At 40.3% G+C, this 24,099-nt stretch overlaps 1 protein-coding gene across 2 annotated transcripts in view; it reads left to right on the top strand.

Moving 5' to 3' along the window:
* The first annotated feature begins 12,841 nt into the window (after window positions 1-12,841).
* The window catches only part of LOC135700648 (band 7 protein AGAP004871-like), a 131,436-nt gene continuing 120,178 nt past the window's right edge, over window positions 12,842-24,099 (top strand). The window contains exon 1 of one of the 2 annotated variants that reach the window (XM_065221223.1): window positions 12,842-13,358. In XM_065221223.1, coding sequence (XP_065077295.1) covers window positions 13,100-13,358 — 259 coding nt within the window. In that variant the 5' untranslated portion in view covers window positions 12,842-13,099. The remainder of the gene's footprint in view (window positions 13,359-24,099) is intronic. The other variant, XM_065221224.1, reaches the window with a different exon arrangement.

The following is a 24,099-nucleotide window of genomic DNA, read 5'->3' as shown; positions in this document are numbered from 1 at the left end:
GTTAGTGGATTTTCCTATGTTTCGAGGGGTGACTCGATTAGCTTGGGACCGAAGAGAGTACCAGAACTGAGCCAAAAAGTTGAGCACGTTTCTTCGGGACCTTCTGGTCTTAGAGTTACCTTTATGATTGTACCGTTTGTCCAATGGGGAAGCAAACCCGTCCTTGCATTCAGTAAGAGCGGATCAAGAGCTCAAGAACGACTTGAAGTTATCCACTCGGACGTAGCGGGACCAATGGAAGTTCCATCACCATTGGGATTATGTGTCCTTCATTGATGATCGGTAGCGTAGGATGTTCTTATACTTCTTCAAGGCGAAATCTGAAGATGAGGTCCTAGGTTGCTTCAAAGAATTCCAGGCGCAGGTTGAGTACCAGTGCGAACAGATGATAAAAATCCTGCAACCGTATAATGGTAAGGAATACACTAATAACGGATTCCAACGTTATTTGAAACAGGTAGGAATCCGGCACTAAACTACCAACACGTCAGAGCAGAATAAGCTCGTGGAACGCGTCAACCGGATGATTGCAGAACAAGCACGCTGCATGCTGCTTGAAGCAAACCTTCATGGTCATGGTTTAACTCCTGAAGAGACCTGGAGCGGCAGGAAACCTGATAGTTCCCAGGCCAGGGTCTTTGGAACGAAGGCAATGGTGCAAGTACCAAAGCAGAAACGACGCAAGTGGGATCCAAAATTGAAACCGTGCGTTTAACTGGATTTGAGGAGGAGACAAAAGGATATCGTCTATATAATCCTGTTTCGAAGAGCTTCTTGAAAAGCAGAGATGTATGTTTCATTACATAAAAAGAGACGTTACTCTACATTCTGGATCATCGTTTATGCATTTAACGACAGATTTGAATATTATCATTTCCGCGAACTACTCACCGTAGCGCTGGCATCGGATCACTTTGACGTTTCAAAAGATTCTGTTTACCTTGCATGCAACATTGTTTGCAATTTAGTGAACTAGCTTGTATGTAACGAGCTAAAATATGTGGTGCGGTACCTCAAAGCGACTATCGACTACAGGCTACGATTGAGCAAGAACGGTGAGACCCGAACCAACCGGTAAAAACTAACGATTTTAAATTTGGCTCACACTGGACTAGCGTAGAGGTAACTCTAAGACCAGAAGACTAGCCAGGAGGTCCCGATGAAACGTGCTCAACTTTTTGGCTCAGCTCTGGTACCATAAAGGTATCTCTAAGACCAGAAGGTCCCGAAGAAACGTGCTCAACTTTTTGGCTCAGCTTTGGTACTCTCTTCGGTCCCAAGCTAATCGATGCACCCCTCGAAACATAGAAAAATCCACGAACCCCTCATTTTATCTGTCAAACTTTCATAGCGAATCAAAACAAACATAGTGTAGTACTAGAATTTCGACTAGAAGGGGGTATGTTAATCGTTTGCTTGGGACCAATAGGCTAGTCAAATAGTGAGCCAATTTTAAATCGATAGTTTCGTATTGATTGTTGCTAGTACATCGTACATCGATGAACGTACCAACCGGTGGAAACTAACGATTTTAAATTGGCTCACTACTTGACTAGCCTATTGGTCCCTAGCAAATCGATTAACGTACCCCATTGTAGTCATAATTCTAGTACTACACAATTTTTGTTTTGATTAGCTATGAAAGTTTGACAGATAAAATCAGGGGTTCGTGGATTTTCCTATACCTCGAGGGGTGCATCGATTAGCTTGGGACCAAGGATAGTACCAGAGATGAGCCAAAAATTTGAACACGTTTCTTCTGGACCTACCAGTCTTAGAGTTACCTCTATGAACGTACCCCATTTGAGTCGAAATTCTAGTACTACACCATGTTTTTTTTTGATTCGCTATGAAAGTTTGACAGATAAAATGAGGGAACACCATTGCTCCTTCGAACCAACCATCGGCTTTAACCGTTTCTCCTCCTGGGACAATTTATTTTCAACGGTTTCTGCACAATGCGAACGGGAAACTGCCGAGATTCACAGGACACCTGCAACAGTCGGAATTACAGGCAGTCGGAGAGATCATACTTTAGCTGGTTCAGCGAGAAACTTATCCGGATGAAGTTGCAGCACTGTCAAGCAAACTGCCCAACGAAAGCAGTCAGAAGGTCATTGGGAAATCCAGCGCTATCTATTCGCTAATGCCGATTATGGATAAGCAAGGCTTGGTTCGAGAACAGGGTCGTATCGGAGCCGCCAAGGACGTTTCTTACAACGCGCGTCATCCAGTGATCCTTCCGAACAAACATCGAGTCACAGAGCTTTTGGTACATCGAAACCATCGCTACTACCGTCATGGCAACACTGAAACGGTAGTTAATGAAGTCCGCCAGCGGTACACGATTCCAAGGTTGCGGGTGGTCGTTAAGAAGGTGAGTCGCGATTGCATGTCATGTAAAATTCATCGTGCTCGATCAGCATCCTTCGATGGCACCACTCCCTCCAGCGCGTCTAGCTCATCATGAACGAGCCTTTACTTACACCGAAGTGGATTATTTCGGACCGCTGCTTGTGAAGCTGGGAATATCTACTGTCAAACGCTGGGTTGCACTGTTCACATGCCTGACCGTACATCTAGAGACTGCGTATGCACTATCGACGGAGTCGTTCATCTCATGCGTCCGTCGATTCGTAGGCCGCCGCGGACCGCCAGCCGAGTTTTTCAGTGATAACGGCACAAACTTTCAGGAAGCCGAATGTGGACTGCAACATCAGATAAGCCAGGGACTGTCCGAAACGTTTACCAGTGTCAATGCCAAATTGACCTTCATCCCGCCAGGAGCGCCACATATGGGCGGAGCGGGGGAACGCCTTGGACAATCCGTGAAATCTGCTATGGAAGAAGCGTACGACGAGGGGCTCCATACATTGGTCGTGGAGGTCAAAAGGATTGTGAATTCAAGGGCTCTGACGTACTTACCCCTTGAGTCCGAGGAAGCAGAGGCTCTAACACCGAATCATTTCCTACTGCTAAGCTCAAACGGGGAGAAGCAGCCCGACAATTTGGAAGAAAGTGTTTCGCAAACATTTAGCCATCTGGTCCGCCGTCAACTCCTGGGTGTTTCCTAGGATTTGATTCAGCAGCAGCTGGACACATTCTGGAAACGGCGGTTAGTGGAGTATTTGCCGGTAATCCGTCGGCAACCGAAGTGGTTCGACGAAGTGCGACCATTGGAATAAGGCGATTTGGAGGAGAATAGTGGAGTTCCGAAGAGCTCTGGACTACACCCAGGGGAGATTGTTGACGCCGAGCTGGCCACCCTGATCACGGACGTTGCTGAAGGGTGCAGCGCAACGTTCGAAGCTGTCAGTGTCAGCGAGTAAGCGTCTGGCAACACGATCGAAGGAGCCAACATCCGGTAAAGAGAAAAGGTGCAAGCAAGCTGTGAACACGTGAGATTGTACTCCTGAACAATAAATTTGTTTTTTTTTCTATTACTACAATAATTAAACTATATTAAACTATATTAACCTAAAGTAGGAATAAAGTTCAGTGAAACCTAACCTAACTTAACCTAAAGTCGGATAAAAGGCCCCAAATCACTAAAGGCCACTGATTTGTAAGTACCCTTGAGGAACTCTATTGACTTAAACTAATTGTATTTCTCCCTAGCTTTGAAGCTGTAATGCAAATAAAAATCGCTATCAAAATCCATGCGGGTGTTTTAATCCGACCGACGCAATACTAACATAGAGGTAACTCTAAGGCAAGAAGGTCCCGAAATAACGTGCTCAACTTTTTGGCTCAGCTCTGGTACTCTCTTCGGTCCCAAGTTAATCGATTCACCCCTCGAAATATAGGAAAATCCACGAACCCCTCATTTTATCTGTCAAACTTTCATAGCGAATCAAAACAAACATTGTGTAGTAGTAGAATTTCGACTAGAATGGGGTACGTTAATCGTTTGCTTGGAACCAATAGGCTAGTCAAGTAGTGAGCCAATTTAAATCGTTAGTTTCGTATTGATTGTTGATACTAATGTTGAGTCAAACTATTTCTACTTGTTTTGAAACGATACTACACACTAAGATTTTTTTACAGTATACTGTAAATTTTTACCGAATATGGAACAGCTGAACATTCGGTAATCCATTCGGTAATTTTTCAATTTACAATCCGTTCGGTAAATTTTCTTCGCTTGTGGGCTGTCAAAATTTACTGACCTGCGGACTGTGAATTTTACTTAACGATCAGTAAAGTTTACCAAAACGTTCAGTATACGTTTTACCGAATCTACTGTACTTTTTTTCAGAATAAATCATAAAAATTAGAACTTTTATTGATTAATTATTTATTTCTTTCATTCACCAATCCGAAAATTCATTCGATTATTTAACCATATATTTTTTTATCATTCATACATATTGCGTTGATACAAACATCATAAAAAATCAGTAATAAAGCCGGTCTCAGCAAACCGTGGACTTTTGAGCCGAACTCAGCACTTGTGAGGAGGATATTGAGTTGCCTAAGGTTTGGGTCTGAAAGAAATTGACCCAAAAATTAAAACTAATTAAATTTTCGGTGTAAATTAAACACAATCTAGCAAAAAAGTAAAGTACTTACGCTTCACAACATAAAACCGAAGAACACTCAACACCGAAATGGCAGCAAAGGTTGTGTTTGACAGTACAAAGTTTACAAATCTGTTCTGTAAGTTTTACGGAAATGCTGTACTTTATTGCTGTTTGTTTTTGTAAAAGATTATTTTTACAGTACATTCGTTACAATTTTTACAGAATTGCGGAATCGCAGTTGTTTACAGTTTCAATCAGTAAATTTGATTTACAGTTTTCGGTAAATTTCAGTAAATTACGGAAATTCAGCAGTTATGATTGCGGAAAATTGGTAAAATAATATTGTTTACAAAGCATTCGGTAAAAATGATATTTCACCGAACAAATCCAGCAAAAAAAGTACCGAACAAGATTTAAGAAATTTGGTGTGTACACACTAAGATTTTTTTACAGTATACCGTAATTTTTTACCGAATATGGAACAGCTGAACATTCGGTAATCTATTCGGTATTTTTTTTTATTTACAATCCGTTCGGTAAATTTTGTTCACTTTGTGAGCTGTCAAAATGTACGGACCAGGACTGTAAATTTTGCTGAATGATCGGTGAAGTTTGCAATATAGCGTTCGGTATAATTTTTACCGAATGGCTGTACTTAATTTGCCTGAATTAATCATTAATAACATGATTTTTATTGATTAATTAATCATTTATTTGACTAATAATCTATTTATTTCTATAAACATACATTTTCATCGTGCGTCCGTATATAAAGTAAGAACCTGACCGTGGTTAGCGACCCAGTAGCGAACCGTGCACAAATTCGCTTTTTGCTGTTGGGGACGAGGTTTGTGTGTGAGATTTGGCCATTTAATGTCCATGTCGTCTGAAAGCAATTGTCCAAGAAATGAAGAAGCATTATATAATTTATACTTTCGATGTAAATTGGACGGATTATAGGAAAAAAGTAACGTCTTACTATTCACTAAGGATAGCTAAATAACACTCAACTTCAAAATGACAGCAAAGCTTTACAGTGTGAAGTTTGCAAATCTGTTCTGTATTTTTTACAAAAGTCTGGTACATTACTGCTGTTTGTTTTTGTAAAAGATTATATTTACAGCACATTCGTCACAATGTTTACAGTATTGTGGAATTGTAGCAATTTACGATTTAGATCAGTAATTTTGATTTACAGTTTTCGGTAGATTTCTATAAATTATGGAAATTCAGCAGTTTTGATTGCGGAAAATTGGTAAATCAATACTTTTACAAAGTTTTCGGTAAAATTTATATTTTACAGAACGAATCCAGCAAAAAAAAAGTACCGAACAAGATTTAAGAAATTTGTTGTGTAGAAGGCAAGATCATGTATCACCAGTTGTGAGATATGTTGCGAAAATGGTGGAAAAAATCCAATGCCTTCAAGTGGGTATCAAACCCAATCAAACAAAAATCAACGTTTTATAATTTTTGTATGAATTTACTGTGTTTTTTCTTTCTGTGTTTTTTTCTCAAAGAACACACGGCGAATGAGAACGACTCAAATTTGAGTTTAGTTCACTCATAATCGTCAACAGTGCAAGAACTCAACGATGAGTTAATTTGTCTCATGTTTTCCCAGGTTTTTCCAGGATTATCCAGGGAATAATTCCCGAATTTGAGAAAAATAAAGATTGGATTCACTCAGTTTATTGGTACTTCTCCGAGACTGAATAAAATATTGGTCAATTTCCTCATTTTCCGGCAGATTTTTTAGGTTTTCCACAGGAAACCATGAGACAAATTTTACTCATCGCTGAGTTCCTGCACTTTTGGCGATTATGAGTGAACTAAACTCAAATTTGAGTCGTTCTTATTCGCCGTGCATTTAATTGCCAACAACTTCTTCTCAGTGTCGATTTGCTCAGATCAATCATTTTCATGTTGCGATTTTTAGAAGAAAAAAAAATCTATTTTATGAACACGCCCTTTTCAAAAGTTACTCTTGAGAAAAAATATATTTGGGCTGTGTTCCATTTGGAAAATTTTAACTAAGATTTGACACTTCGAAAATAAATTAAGATGTTCTAAAATCCCTCTGTTGTTGATCGGCCGATTTTCAAGAAAGCGTCTGTCAAAATTGATTCCTTGTCTGTCAGAAATATGTCTGCTGGAATCCAGCATTTTACGATCACTTATGGCCGCCACAATCTGGCTGAGTTTCTGGTAGGGAACATAAGATTTGAAGTTTGGCTTGTGTCGTTTGACGTGTAAACGATCAAATTTGAACGCTTACCAGTCAAACGACACAACCCAAACGTCAAATCATATGTTCCCTACCAAAAACTCAGACAGATTGTGGCGGCCATAAGCGCTCGTAAAATGCTGGATAGCAGGTTTATTTGAAAAATTTCCATCTGTCAAATTTAAGTAAAAATTCACCAAATGTAACACAGCCTTAGATGAAAAATGCAGCGAACATGTGTGCAATGTTTCATTCAAGTCGGAAGGCGTCGACGAGGGGGTCGAGACAAAACTGACATTGTTTTTAGCAATTTGGGCCGGAAATGATCTCAGTTAAGGGCCACCCACATTAGATCCGTTTGCGTTGCGTTGACGTAAATTTGACAGTTAGACAATAGATTTAGCTGTCACTTAGCCGCAACGCGTCCGATCCGGATCTAATGTGCGTGGGCCTTTAAGGAATGGTGCATGAATCTAGAGTCGGTGTAATGAGTCACGCCAAGTGTGAAGCCAAGTCTACCTTTTGGTTCGTGGATGTTTCTATGTTTCGAGGGGTGCATCGACTAGCTTGGGACCGAAGATAGTACCAGAGCTGCGCCATAAAGATGAGCACGTTTCTTCGGGACCTACTAAGCAGTCTTAAGGCCCAAGCGCAATGTGGGCGGAAGCGGAACGGAAACGGAAAGTTTGACAGTTGTCACAAATGACATCAAGATGCCTAACCGAAGTCGATTTGATTCTAACTAGTTTTCAATCCGACAAGTAGGCTTACTCAGATCGGGCTTTTCCGCTGCCGCTGCCGTTCCGCTTCCGCTGTCATTGCGCTTGGGCCTTTAGAGTTACCTCTATGGTAAAACCGGCTACCTATCGTGCAAAATAAACAAACAATATAATTCGACAAAACCACTGATAATATTTCATGATTTACTACAGCCGCTTATTTATTTTCTCGCTAGAAGTCATTTTAAGTTGATGCCGAGGGGGGCGACTCTATCTAAGATGCAGGATTTTTTTTTGCTTTGCTGTTGTGTAATGCGTGCGCGCTTAATAGATAGAGAGAAGATTGATGAGGATTCAGAAGATTTCCTGCAAAAAGGTGGAGAGCGATGTGAGTAGATGAATTTAGATGCAAGAGATGAAAAAAAAAAAAAAAATTGTGGATTGATTCGCTAGCGTGAGATTTTTTGACCATCTTAAATTGGGATTTAGATGTGTCGCACCCCTCGGTTGATGCAGAAGTCTCTGTTGTCAAGTGAAAGGGAAGGGAATCTTTCAAAAACCGTGTTGCTAGTTCCACTATTTTTCTCTTGACGTGACTCTTATCAGCGTTGCCAGATTGTTTTAAAGCTTGTCGGTATCAAAAGTATTAAAAAATCGGTATTTTCGGTATGTACACACAAAAAATAATCATTGCTAAAATTAAAAAATCCGTTGGTAGAATTAAAAGTTTGCGTTGGTTCTTTTTGGTAGAAAGCGGTAAGCTTTCAATACGAAAATCAGCCAACCGTCAAATCAAAAGTTGCCTGCTCACTGCTTTTAAAAGTTGAAACTATCAAAATTAATTGTACTACTGTCAAATCAAAAGTTTGGCAGTGTTGGAAATAAAAACGGATTCGTGTTATTTCAAAACAAACTTTTGGATTGAACATGAGATATTATTAAAACAATAAGTGCTATTTTGAATAGAAGAACACAATATTTTGAAATTGATAACGAAGATTTTTAACAAAATTACTTAATCTTTCATTTTATATTCAAAACAATCGTTTGGATTTCAAGCAAAAATGCTCAAAAATTATTTACTTATTTATTTATTTTTATTCTGGTTTACAACATTAATTTAACGTTATGCAACGAAAGATATAAAAATTGCTCCTGCTGCTAGGAGGCCAACTTTTACAATGAAGGCAGAGGTACCATAGCGCTTCCAAAGGGTTTGATACTTCAACAGGTTGTCCTGGCAAATTGCGTAGTCTGCTAGAAAAAAGAATCTAAAAATCCGAAACTATAACATTGAAAATATCGAACTTACCATTTGGAATGTCAATTGCCCTTGGATCACTTCGTAGATCCAGCAAATAATGCTGGAATATCCATTGAAGAAAAGATGCTGAATGGGAAGAATCACTAGAGTTGCTACTTCTGAGCTGGATGTCATATTCACAGCAGCCAGACTAACGGAAAAGGCGGCAAATGAGATTTCAGTGCAGCCAGTAAAAACATCGATGAAGGGGTATTTTTGACAGTTGTACAATTTTTGTTTTAAAACTATGCACTTTTAAAATCACGGGTCAAAAGTGAAAGAAAAACATTCAATTTGAAAAACTGACTTTTATTTCGAATATTTTCATTGTTGAAACAAGGAATTTAGGGACACTTTCAAGTCAAAAATGCATTATTTTTATTGATACAATTTTTGTTGTTTGTGTGTACTATTTATTTAATTTTATATTTTTTGCCGTTTTTGAAAGCGACAATTTTAACGATGGTGACGACTGAGATTTGAAGGGAATTGCTTTGTTTGACGGCTTTCTCAGTCTTAAAACACTCTTTAATTTTTTAATTTAATTTAAAAAAATATATAGTTTTACTCAAGTTCTGGTCAAAGTTGTGACTAAGTAGTGTTTTTTCAATTAAATATCATTAAATGAATCAAAAATATGGAAAATCAGCCACAACAACGACTAAACTATTGACAATAACAACAAACAATATTTTCCCTTGAAAAAAGGCACAACCTATGGCCGAAATGTCGGGCAGATTACATCGTAGTCTTTGCAGTGTTTTAAGACTGAGAAAGCCTTTAACCAAAGCAAAATTTTAGCCTTTGAACTATGATCGGAAGAAAACTCCGGGGAATGTTTGAATTAGCTTCTGAATGGAGCTGAAAAAACATCAAGAGAAAGACGAACGAAGCTCTCCTGGATAAAGTTAGAGAAAAGCTGGAAAAACCTCTGGGACACTTCCGAGACACGAATTGAGAAACTTGTGGCGAAAATTTAAATAAACTATCGGAAAAAATCGGATGTAACATCCAAAGGAAGCCAAAAAAGTTTCGGAAACCGGAAGTAAATTTCCAGAAGTAGCCATTTCCAGAGAAATACAGAAGAAGCTCGGAAAAGCCTTCCAATAGAAGTCGAACAAAAAAACCAAAACTTCCAGAAGAAGACGAAAGAAATTGCTGGGAGAACTAATTGAACTTCCTTAAGAAGACGAAATAAACTTTCTGGAGACGCTGGCAGAAACTTCCTAATGTAGATTGGAAGAAACATCTGAAGAAAATCGGTAGCCAGAGCGCTTACGGAACAGTCGAAAGAAACAAGGACATAATTCCGGAAGAAAGAGATTCCTGGAGGATGTTCTAATGATCCAGAAAATTTTCCTGATATAAAAAAAACATCCCTGAAGACTCCGAAATTTTCCTGAAGTTTTCAGAACATTCCTTAAATGCACTTAGGAATATTCCATAATTCCTCGAAATTCCTTACAAGTAATTTTCCTGAAATTAGTGGATGTTTTGGAGTTTTATGGCCATCCTCTTAGCGCTCGGAACATCCCTGATTATAATAAGACTACCGGAATATCACGAATCATCTTAGAAGATCTCTGGACTTTCTTGAAGATTACGAAATCTTTAAGTGCTCTCATAATTTTCTGGAATCTATTGTAACATCAACATTGAAGTTCTCTGATCTTCCCAAATTTTTAATTTTTAAAAGTTATCGACACTGCCATTAAAAAGCATAGAACTTCCCATAAAATGTTCTCACAATGATCTAATGTCCATGTAACTTTCCTTACGTTTCCTTAATTTGCAGGACATTGCTGAAGTTTTCGGGAATTGCCTGAGTTTCTCGGAACTCCTTTATAATTTCAGCAATTACATTGAAATTAATTGATCTGTCCTGATGTTCTCTGAGCTTCACTAAAGTTCCTGAAAGCCATTAAATTTCTTTGGACTCGTGAAGTTTCCAAAATATGTATGATGTTTCCCTAAGTTCACTGGAGTTCGCTGGACTTTTCTGAAAATTCCGGGTTTTCGAATTTTAACAGAAGTTAATGAAACGGTCTTTAATTTATCGAAACTTACACAAACGCCTGGACTTTTCTGAAGTTTCAGAACTTCTTAAATGTGCATGCAGCTAGTGTGGATCCGTTGAAACTTCAGGAAGTTTAAAAATGAATAAAAACTTCCGGAAGTTAAATAATGTTTAAAATTACCGGAAAGAGCCATCGACTATTTCTCGATTGATGGGCAGCCAAAAACGGTGAGGAAATGAAAACATTAGTCGAGGGAGTATGAAGCATAAGGCATCTTTAGAGATGATTGTATAGAATTTTGAAGGCTAAAAAAATATGAGGTATTCAAAAAGATAAAAGTCTCTTACAAAAAATATCTCCGAAATTCGAGCGCGGGCAGGCAATAATAATTTTGATTAGTAATAAAAAACGGTATAAATCGGTATAAAATCTTAAAATCGGTATTCTGAGGAACCTTATCTGTGTATCGGTATCTAGTTTGGAAATCGGTATAAATACCGATAAATCGGTATATCTGACAACGCTGACTCTTATACATATACTCTAGTTGAATCAAGTTCATGAGAGCTTGCTTTCGGGCAAACGGCGTCCTGAAGAACGATGTATCATGTAGGTGTAAGTAGCTTGGAGAAGTACTCAAATCTCACAACCTGTTATCTTTTTTTTGTAAAGTTGGAAACTACAAAATCTACGGATTTTCACCTAACTAGGTTAAATTAAAACATAAATCTTCTACATCCAGTACCATCTATCCCGACTCAGCCTTTCTGAAACCAATCATAAGTAAATATAATAAATTTCCTCCCAGCTCCGAAAGTATCTCTCCAAAACCTGACTCACTCCAGTCGCCATTGAGCATCGGTGAATCGACATTAACACATGATTACTAGAAATTACTCGCTAATGTAAGCAACCGAGCGAAGCACGATCCAAAACCACATCCGAACTCAATTTTCTCCAAACGATCGATCTCAGAATCCGTTGCGTCCAAACAAAAACTGACTCCCTCGCATGCAGGCTTGATGCCGGACCGTGCACGTGCGTGATGCCCAGCCACCACAAATTCAAGTTGGCCAAAACAGCTGTGGCAAATCCACCTCGTCGAAACCTCAAAAAACATCGAATAACAAGAGAATTAATGGAAATGCTGGTGGCCACCTCCACGCACCGCCCGCCAGTTTCGTCCATCCTTCTAACGAGCTCGGAATGAACTACTCAGACGTGCCGGACCATTGGCCACATGCGTTCTGATTGAAGATTTTCGAGAACGCGTAAACATCTCCGACCTGTCTGTGTGTTGTTTGAACTAGATTAACGTTGCTCCCCTCGTTTCGGTGAACTCATTCAGAAAAGCCACTGGAAATTATGGTAGCGATGAGCTCACGGCGCAAGAGCACGCTACAAAGTGTTCGGTGCAGCGAGGTTGCACGAGCGGAGAGCGTCCAAGAGCGAAAAGTGTTCAGCTTCCGTTCGACCTGGTGGTAAATCGGCTCAATCGGTCTGACAGTTGGCTCAAAAATCTGTGTACGAAGGAGCTCTATCGCGTTATGCTCGCCGCACTGTCCCACACCGGTCTCGAATATGAATTTCAAACCTCGTCTCGACCGACCGACCGACCGACCGACCAACCATGGCATAATCGCACATTTCTCGGATGTTTATATTTGCGCTTGCTGGCCAAAAACTACTTGCCCTGCTCTCGTTCTCCCTGGACGCGGAGATCTAACGGCTCTTTGGCTGCTGGCGCGTTTAGTTGCCACCGGACGCGTGCTCAAAACGGTTCTCGCCTGCCAAAGTCCGTCATTTACGCGCATACCGACACTGTCTCTCTCTCACTCGCTATCATCGCCGATGACGGTCGTCTTCTGAAAATTGAATTTTGCACGATCCCATCGAAGGATTCGCCATAAACAAACGTGGATCCAAACGATCGTGCTCCGTCACGCATTACCAATACTCTGGATGGGATTGGAGGAGTTGTCAAAATATTTGCACCGTTTGGCCGGGAGCAGTCTGGCTCTGGACAACGATCGAGAACAGTAGTGGTGTGAGAGTGGTCCAGCCCAGAAATAGTCGGTCAGTCCATCGATTGGCCGGATCGCGATCGGGTAGTGCTCGTCGTCGTGGTCGTTGTTGTTTATCCGGATCAACCACCCGCTGGCATTGGCTGGCTGGCTGGCTGGCCAGGTTCGGATTGTTTATTATCAATTGATTTACGGTCGTTACAAATGTGAAATTATTGGCTAAATTGTATTCGCAGTTGGGTGGAAAATTGTATACACAGATAAAAAAAGTGAACATTGAACAGAATGATCAGTGCCGTAGGTCAACAGGACGATCTGCTGTCGGAGGTTCAGCAGTATCACCAGCACCTGGGACATATTCCACCGCCGATGCTAATTCCACCACCCCCTCCGCCACCAGTGCCTCAGCCGCAGACGCAGTCCTATTCACACTCATATCCTTCCTCGACGACACCGCCGCCTCCCCAACACCAGCAGTACCATACACCGTTCAATCCGGCTACGTTGGCCATTCCCATCCCAGACAATCTGAGATTGAAATCTGGTAAGTGCCCCTTGGGGGATTTATGGTATATTTAGCTAACTTTTCGTTGATTGCGAGTGCTCTGTTTGAATATGTTGGACATATTTTGAAATACGAATAATGAGGAATTATTTAAGGGATATCTATTTAATCGAAAGCTCGGTTCAAGTAAGGTGATTCAACTCATCACCTTGATCTTGATCTGGTGGTCGAGGATAGAGTGAGTTGAAAATGAATAAAAAAAGTTGGACGTCCATCAACTTTCTGATCGTTCAATACGTAATTCAAGTGAGTTGAACGCTTAATTTCATCGTCTAAACCAGTGTTTCTAAATTTATAGTGGACCCTACACGATACAATAATAATATTGTCAATACATTCAATACAATATTGACAATATTTCTGTATTCACATCATCAATATTATTCCCCTTCGCATCAATATACTAATATGTGTGGGGTTCGCTTATGGGTTGCGACCCACCAGTGGGTTGCAGGGATGCCAAAAAAACAGAATAATCTGTATTTATACAGATTTTTTAGCAGTTTTTAAGCCAAGAATCTGTATATACAGATAGGGGAAATGGCTCTAATGTTGGCCTATGGATCTAAGATTGGACCCATCGCTAAAAATCTACTATTAAACAAATTTTATCTAGATGAACGCTTCATTGGGACGGTACTAATGGATATTTTTAGCCGCTATTGAAAATTTAGTCGATTGCTGCATTTATGTATGGGCCCAAATTAGAGACATTTAGGCCGACATTACATACATTTCCCCTATACAAATTTGTTGATAGGGTAAAAGTATATACAGATATTTTGAGGTATGTCTTTAATTCAGCTAAATTTTTGCGTTAGTCTTACTTTCATTTTACCGTAACCTTGCCTCGAGAGTGTAAAACTCAATGAACTGGATTACCGGGGTGAAGTAATCGAGCACACACAACTGCATGACAGCACTGTACGTACATGCAATTACCTACGTCACAAATTGCATTATGTACGGTTTTTTTGGATTACTAATACTAAAGAGCAGTGTTGGAAAAATCATTTTCAAAAAAAGTTCTATCACAGCTCATTGCAGAGATAAATCCCAAAGGAACTTCTCACAAAAAGTTCGCGAACGAGAGATGATAAAAAGTTCATGAAAGCGTAGAGCGAGAGAAATTTTCATTTCGTATCGCGAAAGATCTTTCTTCTCTCCATCTCACATCATTTCACACGTACTCGTGATTTGAACCAACCAAATATCCCCTCAGCTTTGTTCTTTTTTTTTCCAGCGAGTAAAGGTAGGGGATGATCACGCGAGAGTGTCTGTTTGTTTTCTTCTCGTTCTTCGATATTTTTCACATCCTTCACATTAAATACCATTTCCAGAGAACTTTGAGATTTGGGCGTAATTGCTTTTGTAAACAAACACGTCATTCAACGATTTCTCACGAACCAAAGCACAATCTAGCGAACTATACCATACCAAATGAATCATTCCTCCACCTGTCTGTGTTGTTAGTTTTTTAGATTGAACTTTAATTCACGAGAAATCGGCGAATTAAGTATGTGTTTACAAAAGAAATTACGCCCTAATCTCAAAGTTTTCCGGATTTATTTATAGTTTAAGTTCTCAAAGCAACCAGCTAATAGTAGATACTCACCAAGAGTCTAATCTTTGCTAACGAAATCATCATTTGTGGCTGTACTCTTCGACAAGAAGTACTATGCTATTAGTGCGAAGTACAGTTAGACCACTGAAATTGGCGCTTAGACATGTTTAGTGTAAGCTAGCAAGCATTCTGTTGATTAGTCTTACTGCATTGAGAACATGCTTATTAGGGTGGTTCAAAATATCGGCTTTGCTTCACTAAACTCAATCGATTTTTAATCAGGTTCAGATAATTCTCCCAAAATTTGAGCTTATTGGGTTGTGATCTCATTCTCCACTGGCCATCTAAAATTTATAAAGGTATTACTATGGGAAAAGTGATTATTTTGTTCACCTCGTCTTTAAATTTCGCCATAATGATCTACCACTAAGTTAGCCTTGTGTACTCATAGGAAATTTTCTCAGCTACAAAGAGCCCCTTTCTCATTCGAAGCTCACTGTCACTGTCAATTGAGTCACTCAGTATCATTTGATATACGCCAGTGGAGTATGGAAGAAATCCAGGAAAATGATCCCGAACAGAGCTCCGTTTGTGTGTAGTTTACACTCAATCGAATGATATATAGCGTTTCTCAAATGAGAATGATCCATGCCTTCGTCAAATGACTAAGCAACTGATATCACCCATTCGGAGGAGGTCCCCTTTGATAGCGAATAGCTACTTTTCTCATTTTCATCAAAAATGTTCAAATGATTTTTAGAATTTACAGCACTGCTCGGGATAGCTTTCTGTCTATAATCTTTCCCTTGTGAAATGTGCAGTGCAATTTTAAAGAACGAATGTGGTGTACTGAGATAGAGAGAAAAAATGATCTGATATTTTTCGTATCCTTGCGTTGGTGATTCGAGTTAAAAAAGTTCGCGATATCTCATTCTCTCATCCCAGAAAGTTCGCTCAGGAAATATTGGAGTGTGAAACTAGTGAGGGAAAGTTCCCAAGAGAAAACGTATCGCAAGCGAAAATGATATTTTGGTGAGAATTCCATCACTGCTAAAGAGCCTAAATTTATAAAGAGACTACTTGTCAAATTTGGAACAATCGATTATCTGTCAAAGTTATAGGAAAATTTATTTCAATCGAGCAGAAGACCTGTCAAATGAATAAGATGTCGTCTCTTTATGAATTCAGGCTCTTTAACTAATACTAGAATGATCTTATGGCGGTAAGCACCAACTGATATTATCCTCGGTTTAAATCGAATGTTGGGTTTTCCCATAGTAATTTCCATATAAACTTCAAATGGTTTGTGCCAAGTCAGTTTCTCACTAAATGAGTTCAAGTTTTGGGAGGCTAATCAGGGCCCAATTTGGAACCGTTTGAGCACTGTGGAGCGAAAATTTCAAATTTTGCATCAGTCTAGTGAGCATGCACTAGGGCGTAAACGCTATGATCGATTCTCTTCGTCGATTTGTTAATAACTCTCTAGAATTAACGTTTCTCGGTGCGTTTGCTGTTGCTTTTGATAGCCATTACAACCTGTTACAACTCTGCATCGAACAAATTATAGAAAATTGTTTCACTAAGTGATAAAAATTTCAAAAGGTCCTATCTGCATTGATCGATTCTCTTCATTGACTTTCTCTTTCGTCAATAACTCAGCTGCAAAACCTTTCCCAGTTGTATTTGACGTTTTGGACGCTAGATAAAAACTTCAAACTGTGTGGTAGAATTAGCGCGAAATCTGTTTGCATAGCAGTGGTTATGAAAAGAGAAAGTCGATGAAGAGAATCGATCAAAGCAGATAGGACCATTTGAAATATTCAGCGAGACTTAGCTGTAGCAATGCAAAGAGAAAATCGATGAAGAGAATCGATCACCGCGTATACGCCCTTATGCATGCTCACTGTCGATTTGATACTTTTCCTAATGACCATAGAGATGTTCACGTCCGGTTGTATTGGTGCGATATGTGAGAGCGTGTTAGTGAATATCCGAGGAAAATACATAACATATCGATGTCAAACTCATTTTGACAGATCTACTTTCATACATTTTTTAGGTTAGCCAAAGGAAAATAATAAACAACTTTACACAGCGTTGCTCCCGCTAATGCGCGTGCGTTAGGAGCTTTTCATAAGCTACATAGACATTTTTTTGGATTCTTGACCCCCCTCCCCCTGCGTAGACAATGGATCACATCATTCGAGCAGTTTGAAATGACGTTTCCTACCACTCGAACTTTAACGTGGAACAATATTATGATATTTTTTCTTCTATAACCTAGAGAAAATAGGGTCTTAATTGTAATATGCTTGAAAAATCTGGAATTTATTGTTTCATTTCCGTAAAATCGCTGGTAGAAGGTCGTTCCAAAACTGCTCGACAATATGATTAATTGTCCATACACACTTTTTTAAATTTGAATTGTCCGTGGATAATTGTTAACCCTCTCCCCTACGTAGTTTATGAACAGCCCCTTAAACGTAACTATTAACTAATCTCTATAGTAAAGACACACAACAACAAACTGGTAAGTGGCAAAAATGTCGTGACATTTCTGAACTTTTTTATGCCAGCGACTAGAATTAAGCAATCTTGGATCGATCTTTTCATGCCGATTTCCGATTTTTGAATCTATTCTTTGCCTATGAAAAAATCGAAAAAAATCGATCTTTTCTTTCGATCATTTCGATCTTCAAAATAAGGGTGTTAAATTTTTTAAGTGTATTTACATCGAAACAAAAAAAAAACGATTTACTCTCACCCGAGACTGCGTGGTTAATGTAACGAACATAACGTCATCATTAGGATTGCTCCCTATGTTATTAGCTAAGAGGAAGGGGACAATACGGGGATGAAAACGAATCGCTTTTCTGTTAACCGCGAACCAGCTCGTGATTGCCGATGAAGTGCGTAAGATAGAGATAGAGATAGAGATAGAAATATAGATAGAGATGGAGATAGAGATAGAGCTAGAGATAGAGATAGAGATAGAGATAGGAGATAGGAGATAGGAGATAGGAGATAGGAGATAGGAGATAGGAGATAGGAGATAGGAGATAGGAGATGGGAGATAGGAGATAGGAGATAGGAGATAGGAGATAGGAGATAGGAGATAGGAGATAGGAGATAGGAGATAGGAGATAGGAGATAGGAGATAGGAGATAGGAGATAGGAGATAGGAGATAGGAGATAGGAGATAGGAGATAGGAGATAGGAGATAGGAGATAGGAGATAGGAGATAGGAGATAGGAGATAGGAGATAGGAGATAGGAGATAGGAGATAGGAGATAGGAGATAGGAGATAGGAGATAGGAGATAGGAGATAGGAGATAGGAGATAGGAGATAGGAGATAGGAGATAGGAGATAGGAGATAGGAGATAGGAGATAGGAGATAGGAGATAGGAGATAGGAGATAGGAGATAGGAGATAGGAGATAGGAGATAGGAGATAGGAGATAGGAGATAGGAGATAGGAGATAGAGATAGAGATAGAGATGATAGCGATAGAGATAGAGATAGAGATGATAGCGATAGAGATGATAGTGATAGACATAGAGATAGAGATAGAGATAGAGATAGACATAGAGATAGAGATAGAGATTAAAGAGTAAGAAGCCAGTTTTCTCGTCTTCTTCTTAGGTTATTAGCTGGATTACAATGACGTCACTATTTGCGTTTCCAATATTTAATTTACGTATACAGCAACAATTGAAGGGTCGCGCTCCCTCCATTCTGTGCTCAATGCTCCTTGTCTCCACATTATGTCTTTTGATATACAATCAAACATTTTGTTCAAGCCGAGAACATAAAACTAAAATATGTTATTTTTGTTATATCATTGTAAATTACCACATTTAACTGAATATTATAACCATATGCCATACACAGCAAAAAAAAAATGTAATATCGATCAATGCAATTCAAGCTGATGTATGAAATAATGATGTAATAGCAAAAAGCAGATACAATATTACATCAATGGATGTAATTTTGTTCGCAAAATCGATGTGCATCGTACAACGTTATATCAACCAGTGGAAACTAACGATTTAACTACACTATGTTTGTACGGTACGAGATGTCCACGTTTCATCCATTTATTGGATTCTGAAGCATCGTGTTTAAATCTTGGATTTAAACCTGCCCGATGTTTCTAAATCATCTTGCCCCTTAAATGCTGCACAGTAGGCCTGGCCGTTTTGATATATTTTGCGCATTTATGATAATAAATAGAAAAAAAAAGTGATGGAGGTATATCTATCATTTTCCAGGATGCTTTCATGAACTGGCTGTGTTGGTGTTAGATTAGATTAGATTAGATTAGATTAGATTAGATTAGATACGATTAGATTAGATTAGATTAGGATTAGATTAGATTAGATATTATAAAGGAAATAATTTCTTGGGGTACCGACGTAAAAAAGCGTATAAAAAAAATCAAAAGATCGATCTACCAAAGATCGATTCTTTGGTACCGATTTAATCAGTGAATTGATTCTAGAGCCAAATATAAGATCGATCCATAAAGATCGATCTTTCTCTCAAGATCGCCCAATCCTACCAGGGACAGAACATTTTCGCAATAAGAAGCAGACAGGACCAGCGGTGCAGACTATATTTTTTTCAAGATATTTGAAAATCCTTGGATGCACAGGGCTGAAAACGCCTGTCATCTGCAAACAACTCGAATGAAACCAAATTTCTCTGGGTGCTCTGCACGGTAACCAGCGTAAATCGAGGGGGACGAAAGTAATCTGGTATTCCGCTCTACATTTCTTTTAACGAATTTCAATAAAATTTGTTTAATTTTCTCGAATTTGTGTTGGATAAATTCGATTCGTTCTGGATTCCATTCACTATTCATCGATAATCTTGAATGTGTTATGCAGCATTATCCTGAAATTATTGTTTTGTGTGTAGCGTGATGTAAACGGTCACTTCTTGAGCACCTGCTTTTGTGATTGTTTCAAACCCTTCAAGCTTCAAGTTCCAACTCTGGAAGCAACGAAAATATCTGCACGGAGGTTTGGTGACCTACTTGACTCCCGGCATTGATGGTCAAACGTGACCAAAACATAGATACCGTCGATGCTAATGTTCACCGGATGCCAGGGTTGTCCGGGCCGTAGTCCTTGATCTAGAAGCGCTTATACCCAGGGCAATGGTGAATTCAGTTGCGCTTTTTTTTAATATTTCTAGTCCTAATTTTGGAGAATGGTTCGGAGAGCATTGAATATCTTATTGCAACCATTCTAAGATAATATAATATAGCTTTATAAGGCTCCGATGATGTGTTGAATACTTCAGAAACGTGTGTATCAATCCACATTGAGTCAATAGGGCACCAAGATCTTAACTACAGGATATTTTGGAGAACTTAGAAGGTCTCAGGACCTCAAAACGATGTTTAATGATTGACGTAGACACATACTAATACAAAACATGCCAAACAATACAGAATGAGCAAGAACCACCTGGCCACCTCTTTGTATGGAGATTCCCCACAGTATACTAGAAGTGCTGGTGTGCATTGGAACCTGCGTACAGATTTGCTTTGAGTCAGGCTTTGTTACTGCGTTAAAGAATACACTGCTGATCAAATAGGTGAAGGCAAAAAAAAAAATCCGAAATTTTAGGTTATGTTCATCCAACTTCATTTTAGTCGACTTTAAATCTAAGCATTTGATAGTGTAATAAAAATTAAGTAACTGCACGAGAAAACTCAAACTTCAAACATTAAATGACTCACTCATTAGAATCAAATACTAAATATGCCTGGTCTGTGAAATAGGTGTGTTACATAAAACTATAGTATAGAAAGCTTGAAAATAATCGTATAATGACGCTTTGTAACCGCTGTGCCCTCCATTGTTAAGTAGAATCTTGTTCAATCTTCTTGACATTGACTCAACCAAGCACTGACAGTTTTCCTTTGGTATAGCATACCATTTTTTTTGAACTGTGGGCCATAGTTGATCCTGATTTGAAAATGCTTGACCAGATAACTTTCTTTTAAGCTCGTTCCATAAATGTTCGATGGGGTTGATGTCAGGAGATTGACTAGACCATGAAATAACCGGCACTTTGTTTGCATGAAACCATGCCTAGAAGTGTGTTTCGGATTGCTGTCTTGCTGAAAATGCCATATAAGAGGAATGTGCTCATCTGCATAGGGTAGCATAACCTCCTCCATGATTTCTTTGTATTCAAATCTGATGGAATTAATACGGAAAATGAGACCTACTCCATACCAAGAAATACAGTCCCAATCCATGATGCTACCACCTCCATGTTCTACGGTCTTTACCGTGTACCGCGGATCGAACTCTTTACCGGATGGTCTACGAACATTTTAACAGAGTTATGGAAAGACCGCAAAAGAGAAATCACAAGAAAACTTTTTACAAACTCACAACTCTAGATAGAGCTGGAATTAGGGCGTAACAGCCTTTGTAAACAATGACTTCTCTCGTTGATTTCTCGGAATTCAAGGCACGCCTACACAAACAAACATATCCATCGGGTAGAAGAAGTCTTCCTCAACTCGATGGTGATGTCGATTTGCCAGGGAGAGCCATGACTTCCGAGAAATCATCGAGAGAAGTCATTGTTTACAAAAGCTGTTACGTTCTAATTCCAGCTCTATATAGAACTGCCTGTAGAAAGTAGAGCAATAGGTAGCAGTCTTGTACATCTAGCACCCTCCTTCAACCATTGATGCCTATCAGACCGATGCTGATGCGATGATGCCGGAAAGCACCAATTGGCAAACTCTTCGTCATGATGTCTGCTGTTTGGTCCTTTGAGCGAAGATATTCAAGACGAATCGGCCTTTTAGTACCAAATCCTTCAGGAAATGGAGCTTCACGTCCACGTGCTTCAAGCGCCCAAAGTCCTTCGAGTTTTCAGCGATCCTTATAGTGGACTGATGGATCCTCGTAGAAAGTAGTTGGTTCCGCTGAATCGATCCCAAGGTCCTTTAGAAGACGAATCATCCACATTTGATGACAGGCTGCATTACACAAAGCATTTAGCTTTGCCTCGGTGGACGAAAGTGAAACTGTTTTGCCAACTCATGCAGCCACTAACCGATCTGCGGTCGCCCAATCTGCGTCTGAAAACACTTCAAGGACCGCTGCTGCTTCATCCGTTTGAAACACCAGACACAAGTCGAGAGTATCCTTTATTTACCGTAAGATTCTTTTCAGGTGTACCCGTTCTCTTCACCTCTTAGTCAAGCAGGCGGCATTTGACGAATTCCAAGCTTAAGTTGTCTTCCGGCATGGTCTCGAGTGCCGTTACTACCGTAGAAAACGACGGTCCCAACGTGAGAAGCTCCAGTCGATCGATAACCCCCCGAATGAGACGGTCAAAGCGGAGTTCATGTAGCGATCCACCCTCGAAACGCAGACTCAGCATCTGACGCTTCAGGTGCATCCTACTAGCGATGCTCCGTCGCTCAAAAACACGCTTCAACGCTTCCCAGATCTCCTTAGGCGTCTTCTTCTTCTGGACAGATGGGTGTCACTAATGCTCGAGATAAGCAGCGATTTGCATTTTCTATCCTGCTTGCTCCGCAATGCCCTCAACTTTTGCTTCTCGTCCTTCTTCGCCTGCGTTTCATTCGGCAGCTCTTGCAGTTCTTCTACTTCCTCGGCATTCTTTTCCAGGCAAGCGAACAGATCGTGCTCCTCGAGCAGCACCTGCGTGCGGAACCACCGCACCGCTCGCGCGTTGCCACCACCAGCACCAGCACCAGCACCAACCGTGTGAGCCGTGGGAGGCGCGCAACCTCCAAGCAAGGGTAGTATTTTTTTTTTTTTATACAGGGGGGATTCTGCTCCCAGACACCTGAGAAGATAACTCAGAGTGTGGGGATGGGAGAAGTAGCGCTACCGATCCACTAAACCTTACCCTGTACTCTTGACCCTTGCCCTTCCCGGAACCACCCGAAAGCATTGCATCATGGGAGGGGGCCGATTGCGCTAAGGCGCATCACACTAGTGGTGTGTCACAGACGTGACACTCGCTACTGCACAGTGAGCAGCTGTGCTGGGCCTGCCTTTGCACAACGAGGGTTTGTGCAGGGCTTATCGACCTCCTGGGACGAGCTGGATGGGGCTCCAGCATCCTTACTCTGCTGTAGTTCGTTTAGCCGCAATATCTCTCCCTTGGGTTCGATAATGAGAAGATCGAAATGTACACCTCTCTGCAACTCGCAACTCCCAGCCTATAAACCTATCGTTTGTAGGAGGTCTCAGGTATCGAAATCATATATTGATGCTGAGCAGCGCCACCAGCGTTCCAGTATTCCAGATACTTGCTGTACGACGCCGCGCGCAAGGGCTTTGTCTGCGTGCATGCAATAAGATGCCAACGTGAAATCACGCTAGCAGGTTTTTTTGCCACATGATCACCGACCACCTATGGGGGACACTATCAGCTCGGTTTGGTTTCGACCTTAGAAGCGTTCAGGCATAATCCAACGAACGTAGCTTTATACCAAAGTCCGGTCGAACTAGTGGTTCGTAGCTGTGCTTCCATTTATTAACGTCCTTTTAAACGAACCACCTTGAAGAGGTGGAAAAAGTTCATTCAGGACGGCCAAGTCGTAACCAGACCCAGCCGGTTAGCATCCGCAGGTAGCTATACTCACAGGCTACTTAGACTTGGCTATAAGCTTTTTGCTCTGTCATCGTCATCACGGGCACTACCGATAATTGACAGTAGTGCTTTGGTGACAACGATGATCCCCCGTTCTTGTTCGCATTACTGACGGCAAATATCACCACCAGCAATCCCACCGGGCACCGCGTGGAGGTAAGAATCGGAGTTCAGGTGCACAGAGGTCGCAAATCGCCGGTCAGGGCAGAACCCAACAACCATTGATAGGCGTTCTTATGCACCTGCTTTACCCGGCTCTCGTAGCTGTGCTTCCATCTATTAACGTCCTTTTAAACAAACCACCTTGAGAAGGTGGATATAGTTCATTCAGGACGGCTCGTAGCTGTGGTTCCTCTCGTAATGCACAGCAATTCCGTTAAGATAGCGCAACAATATCGCTCACCAGGAGGGTAAAACTAACCTGTCTCACGACGGTCTAAACCCAGCTCACGTTCCCTTGAAAGGGTGAACAATCCTACGCTTTGTGAA

The sequence above is a fragment of the Ochlerotatus camptorhynchus genome, unplaced genomic scaffold (assembly GCF_037179485.1).
Source record: "Ochlerotatus camptorhynchus isolate MF236.1 unplaced genomic scaffold, CSIRO-AGI_Acam_v1.1 ptg000140l, whole genome shotgun sequence".
Taxonomy (NCBI): Eukaryota; Metazoa; Arthropoda; class Insecta; order Diptera; family Culicidae; genus Ochlerotatus; species Ochlerotatus camptorhynchus.
This window is presented reverse-complemented; position numbering and strand designations above follow the sequence as displayed.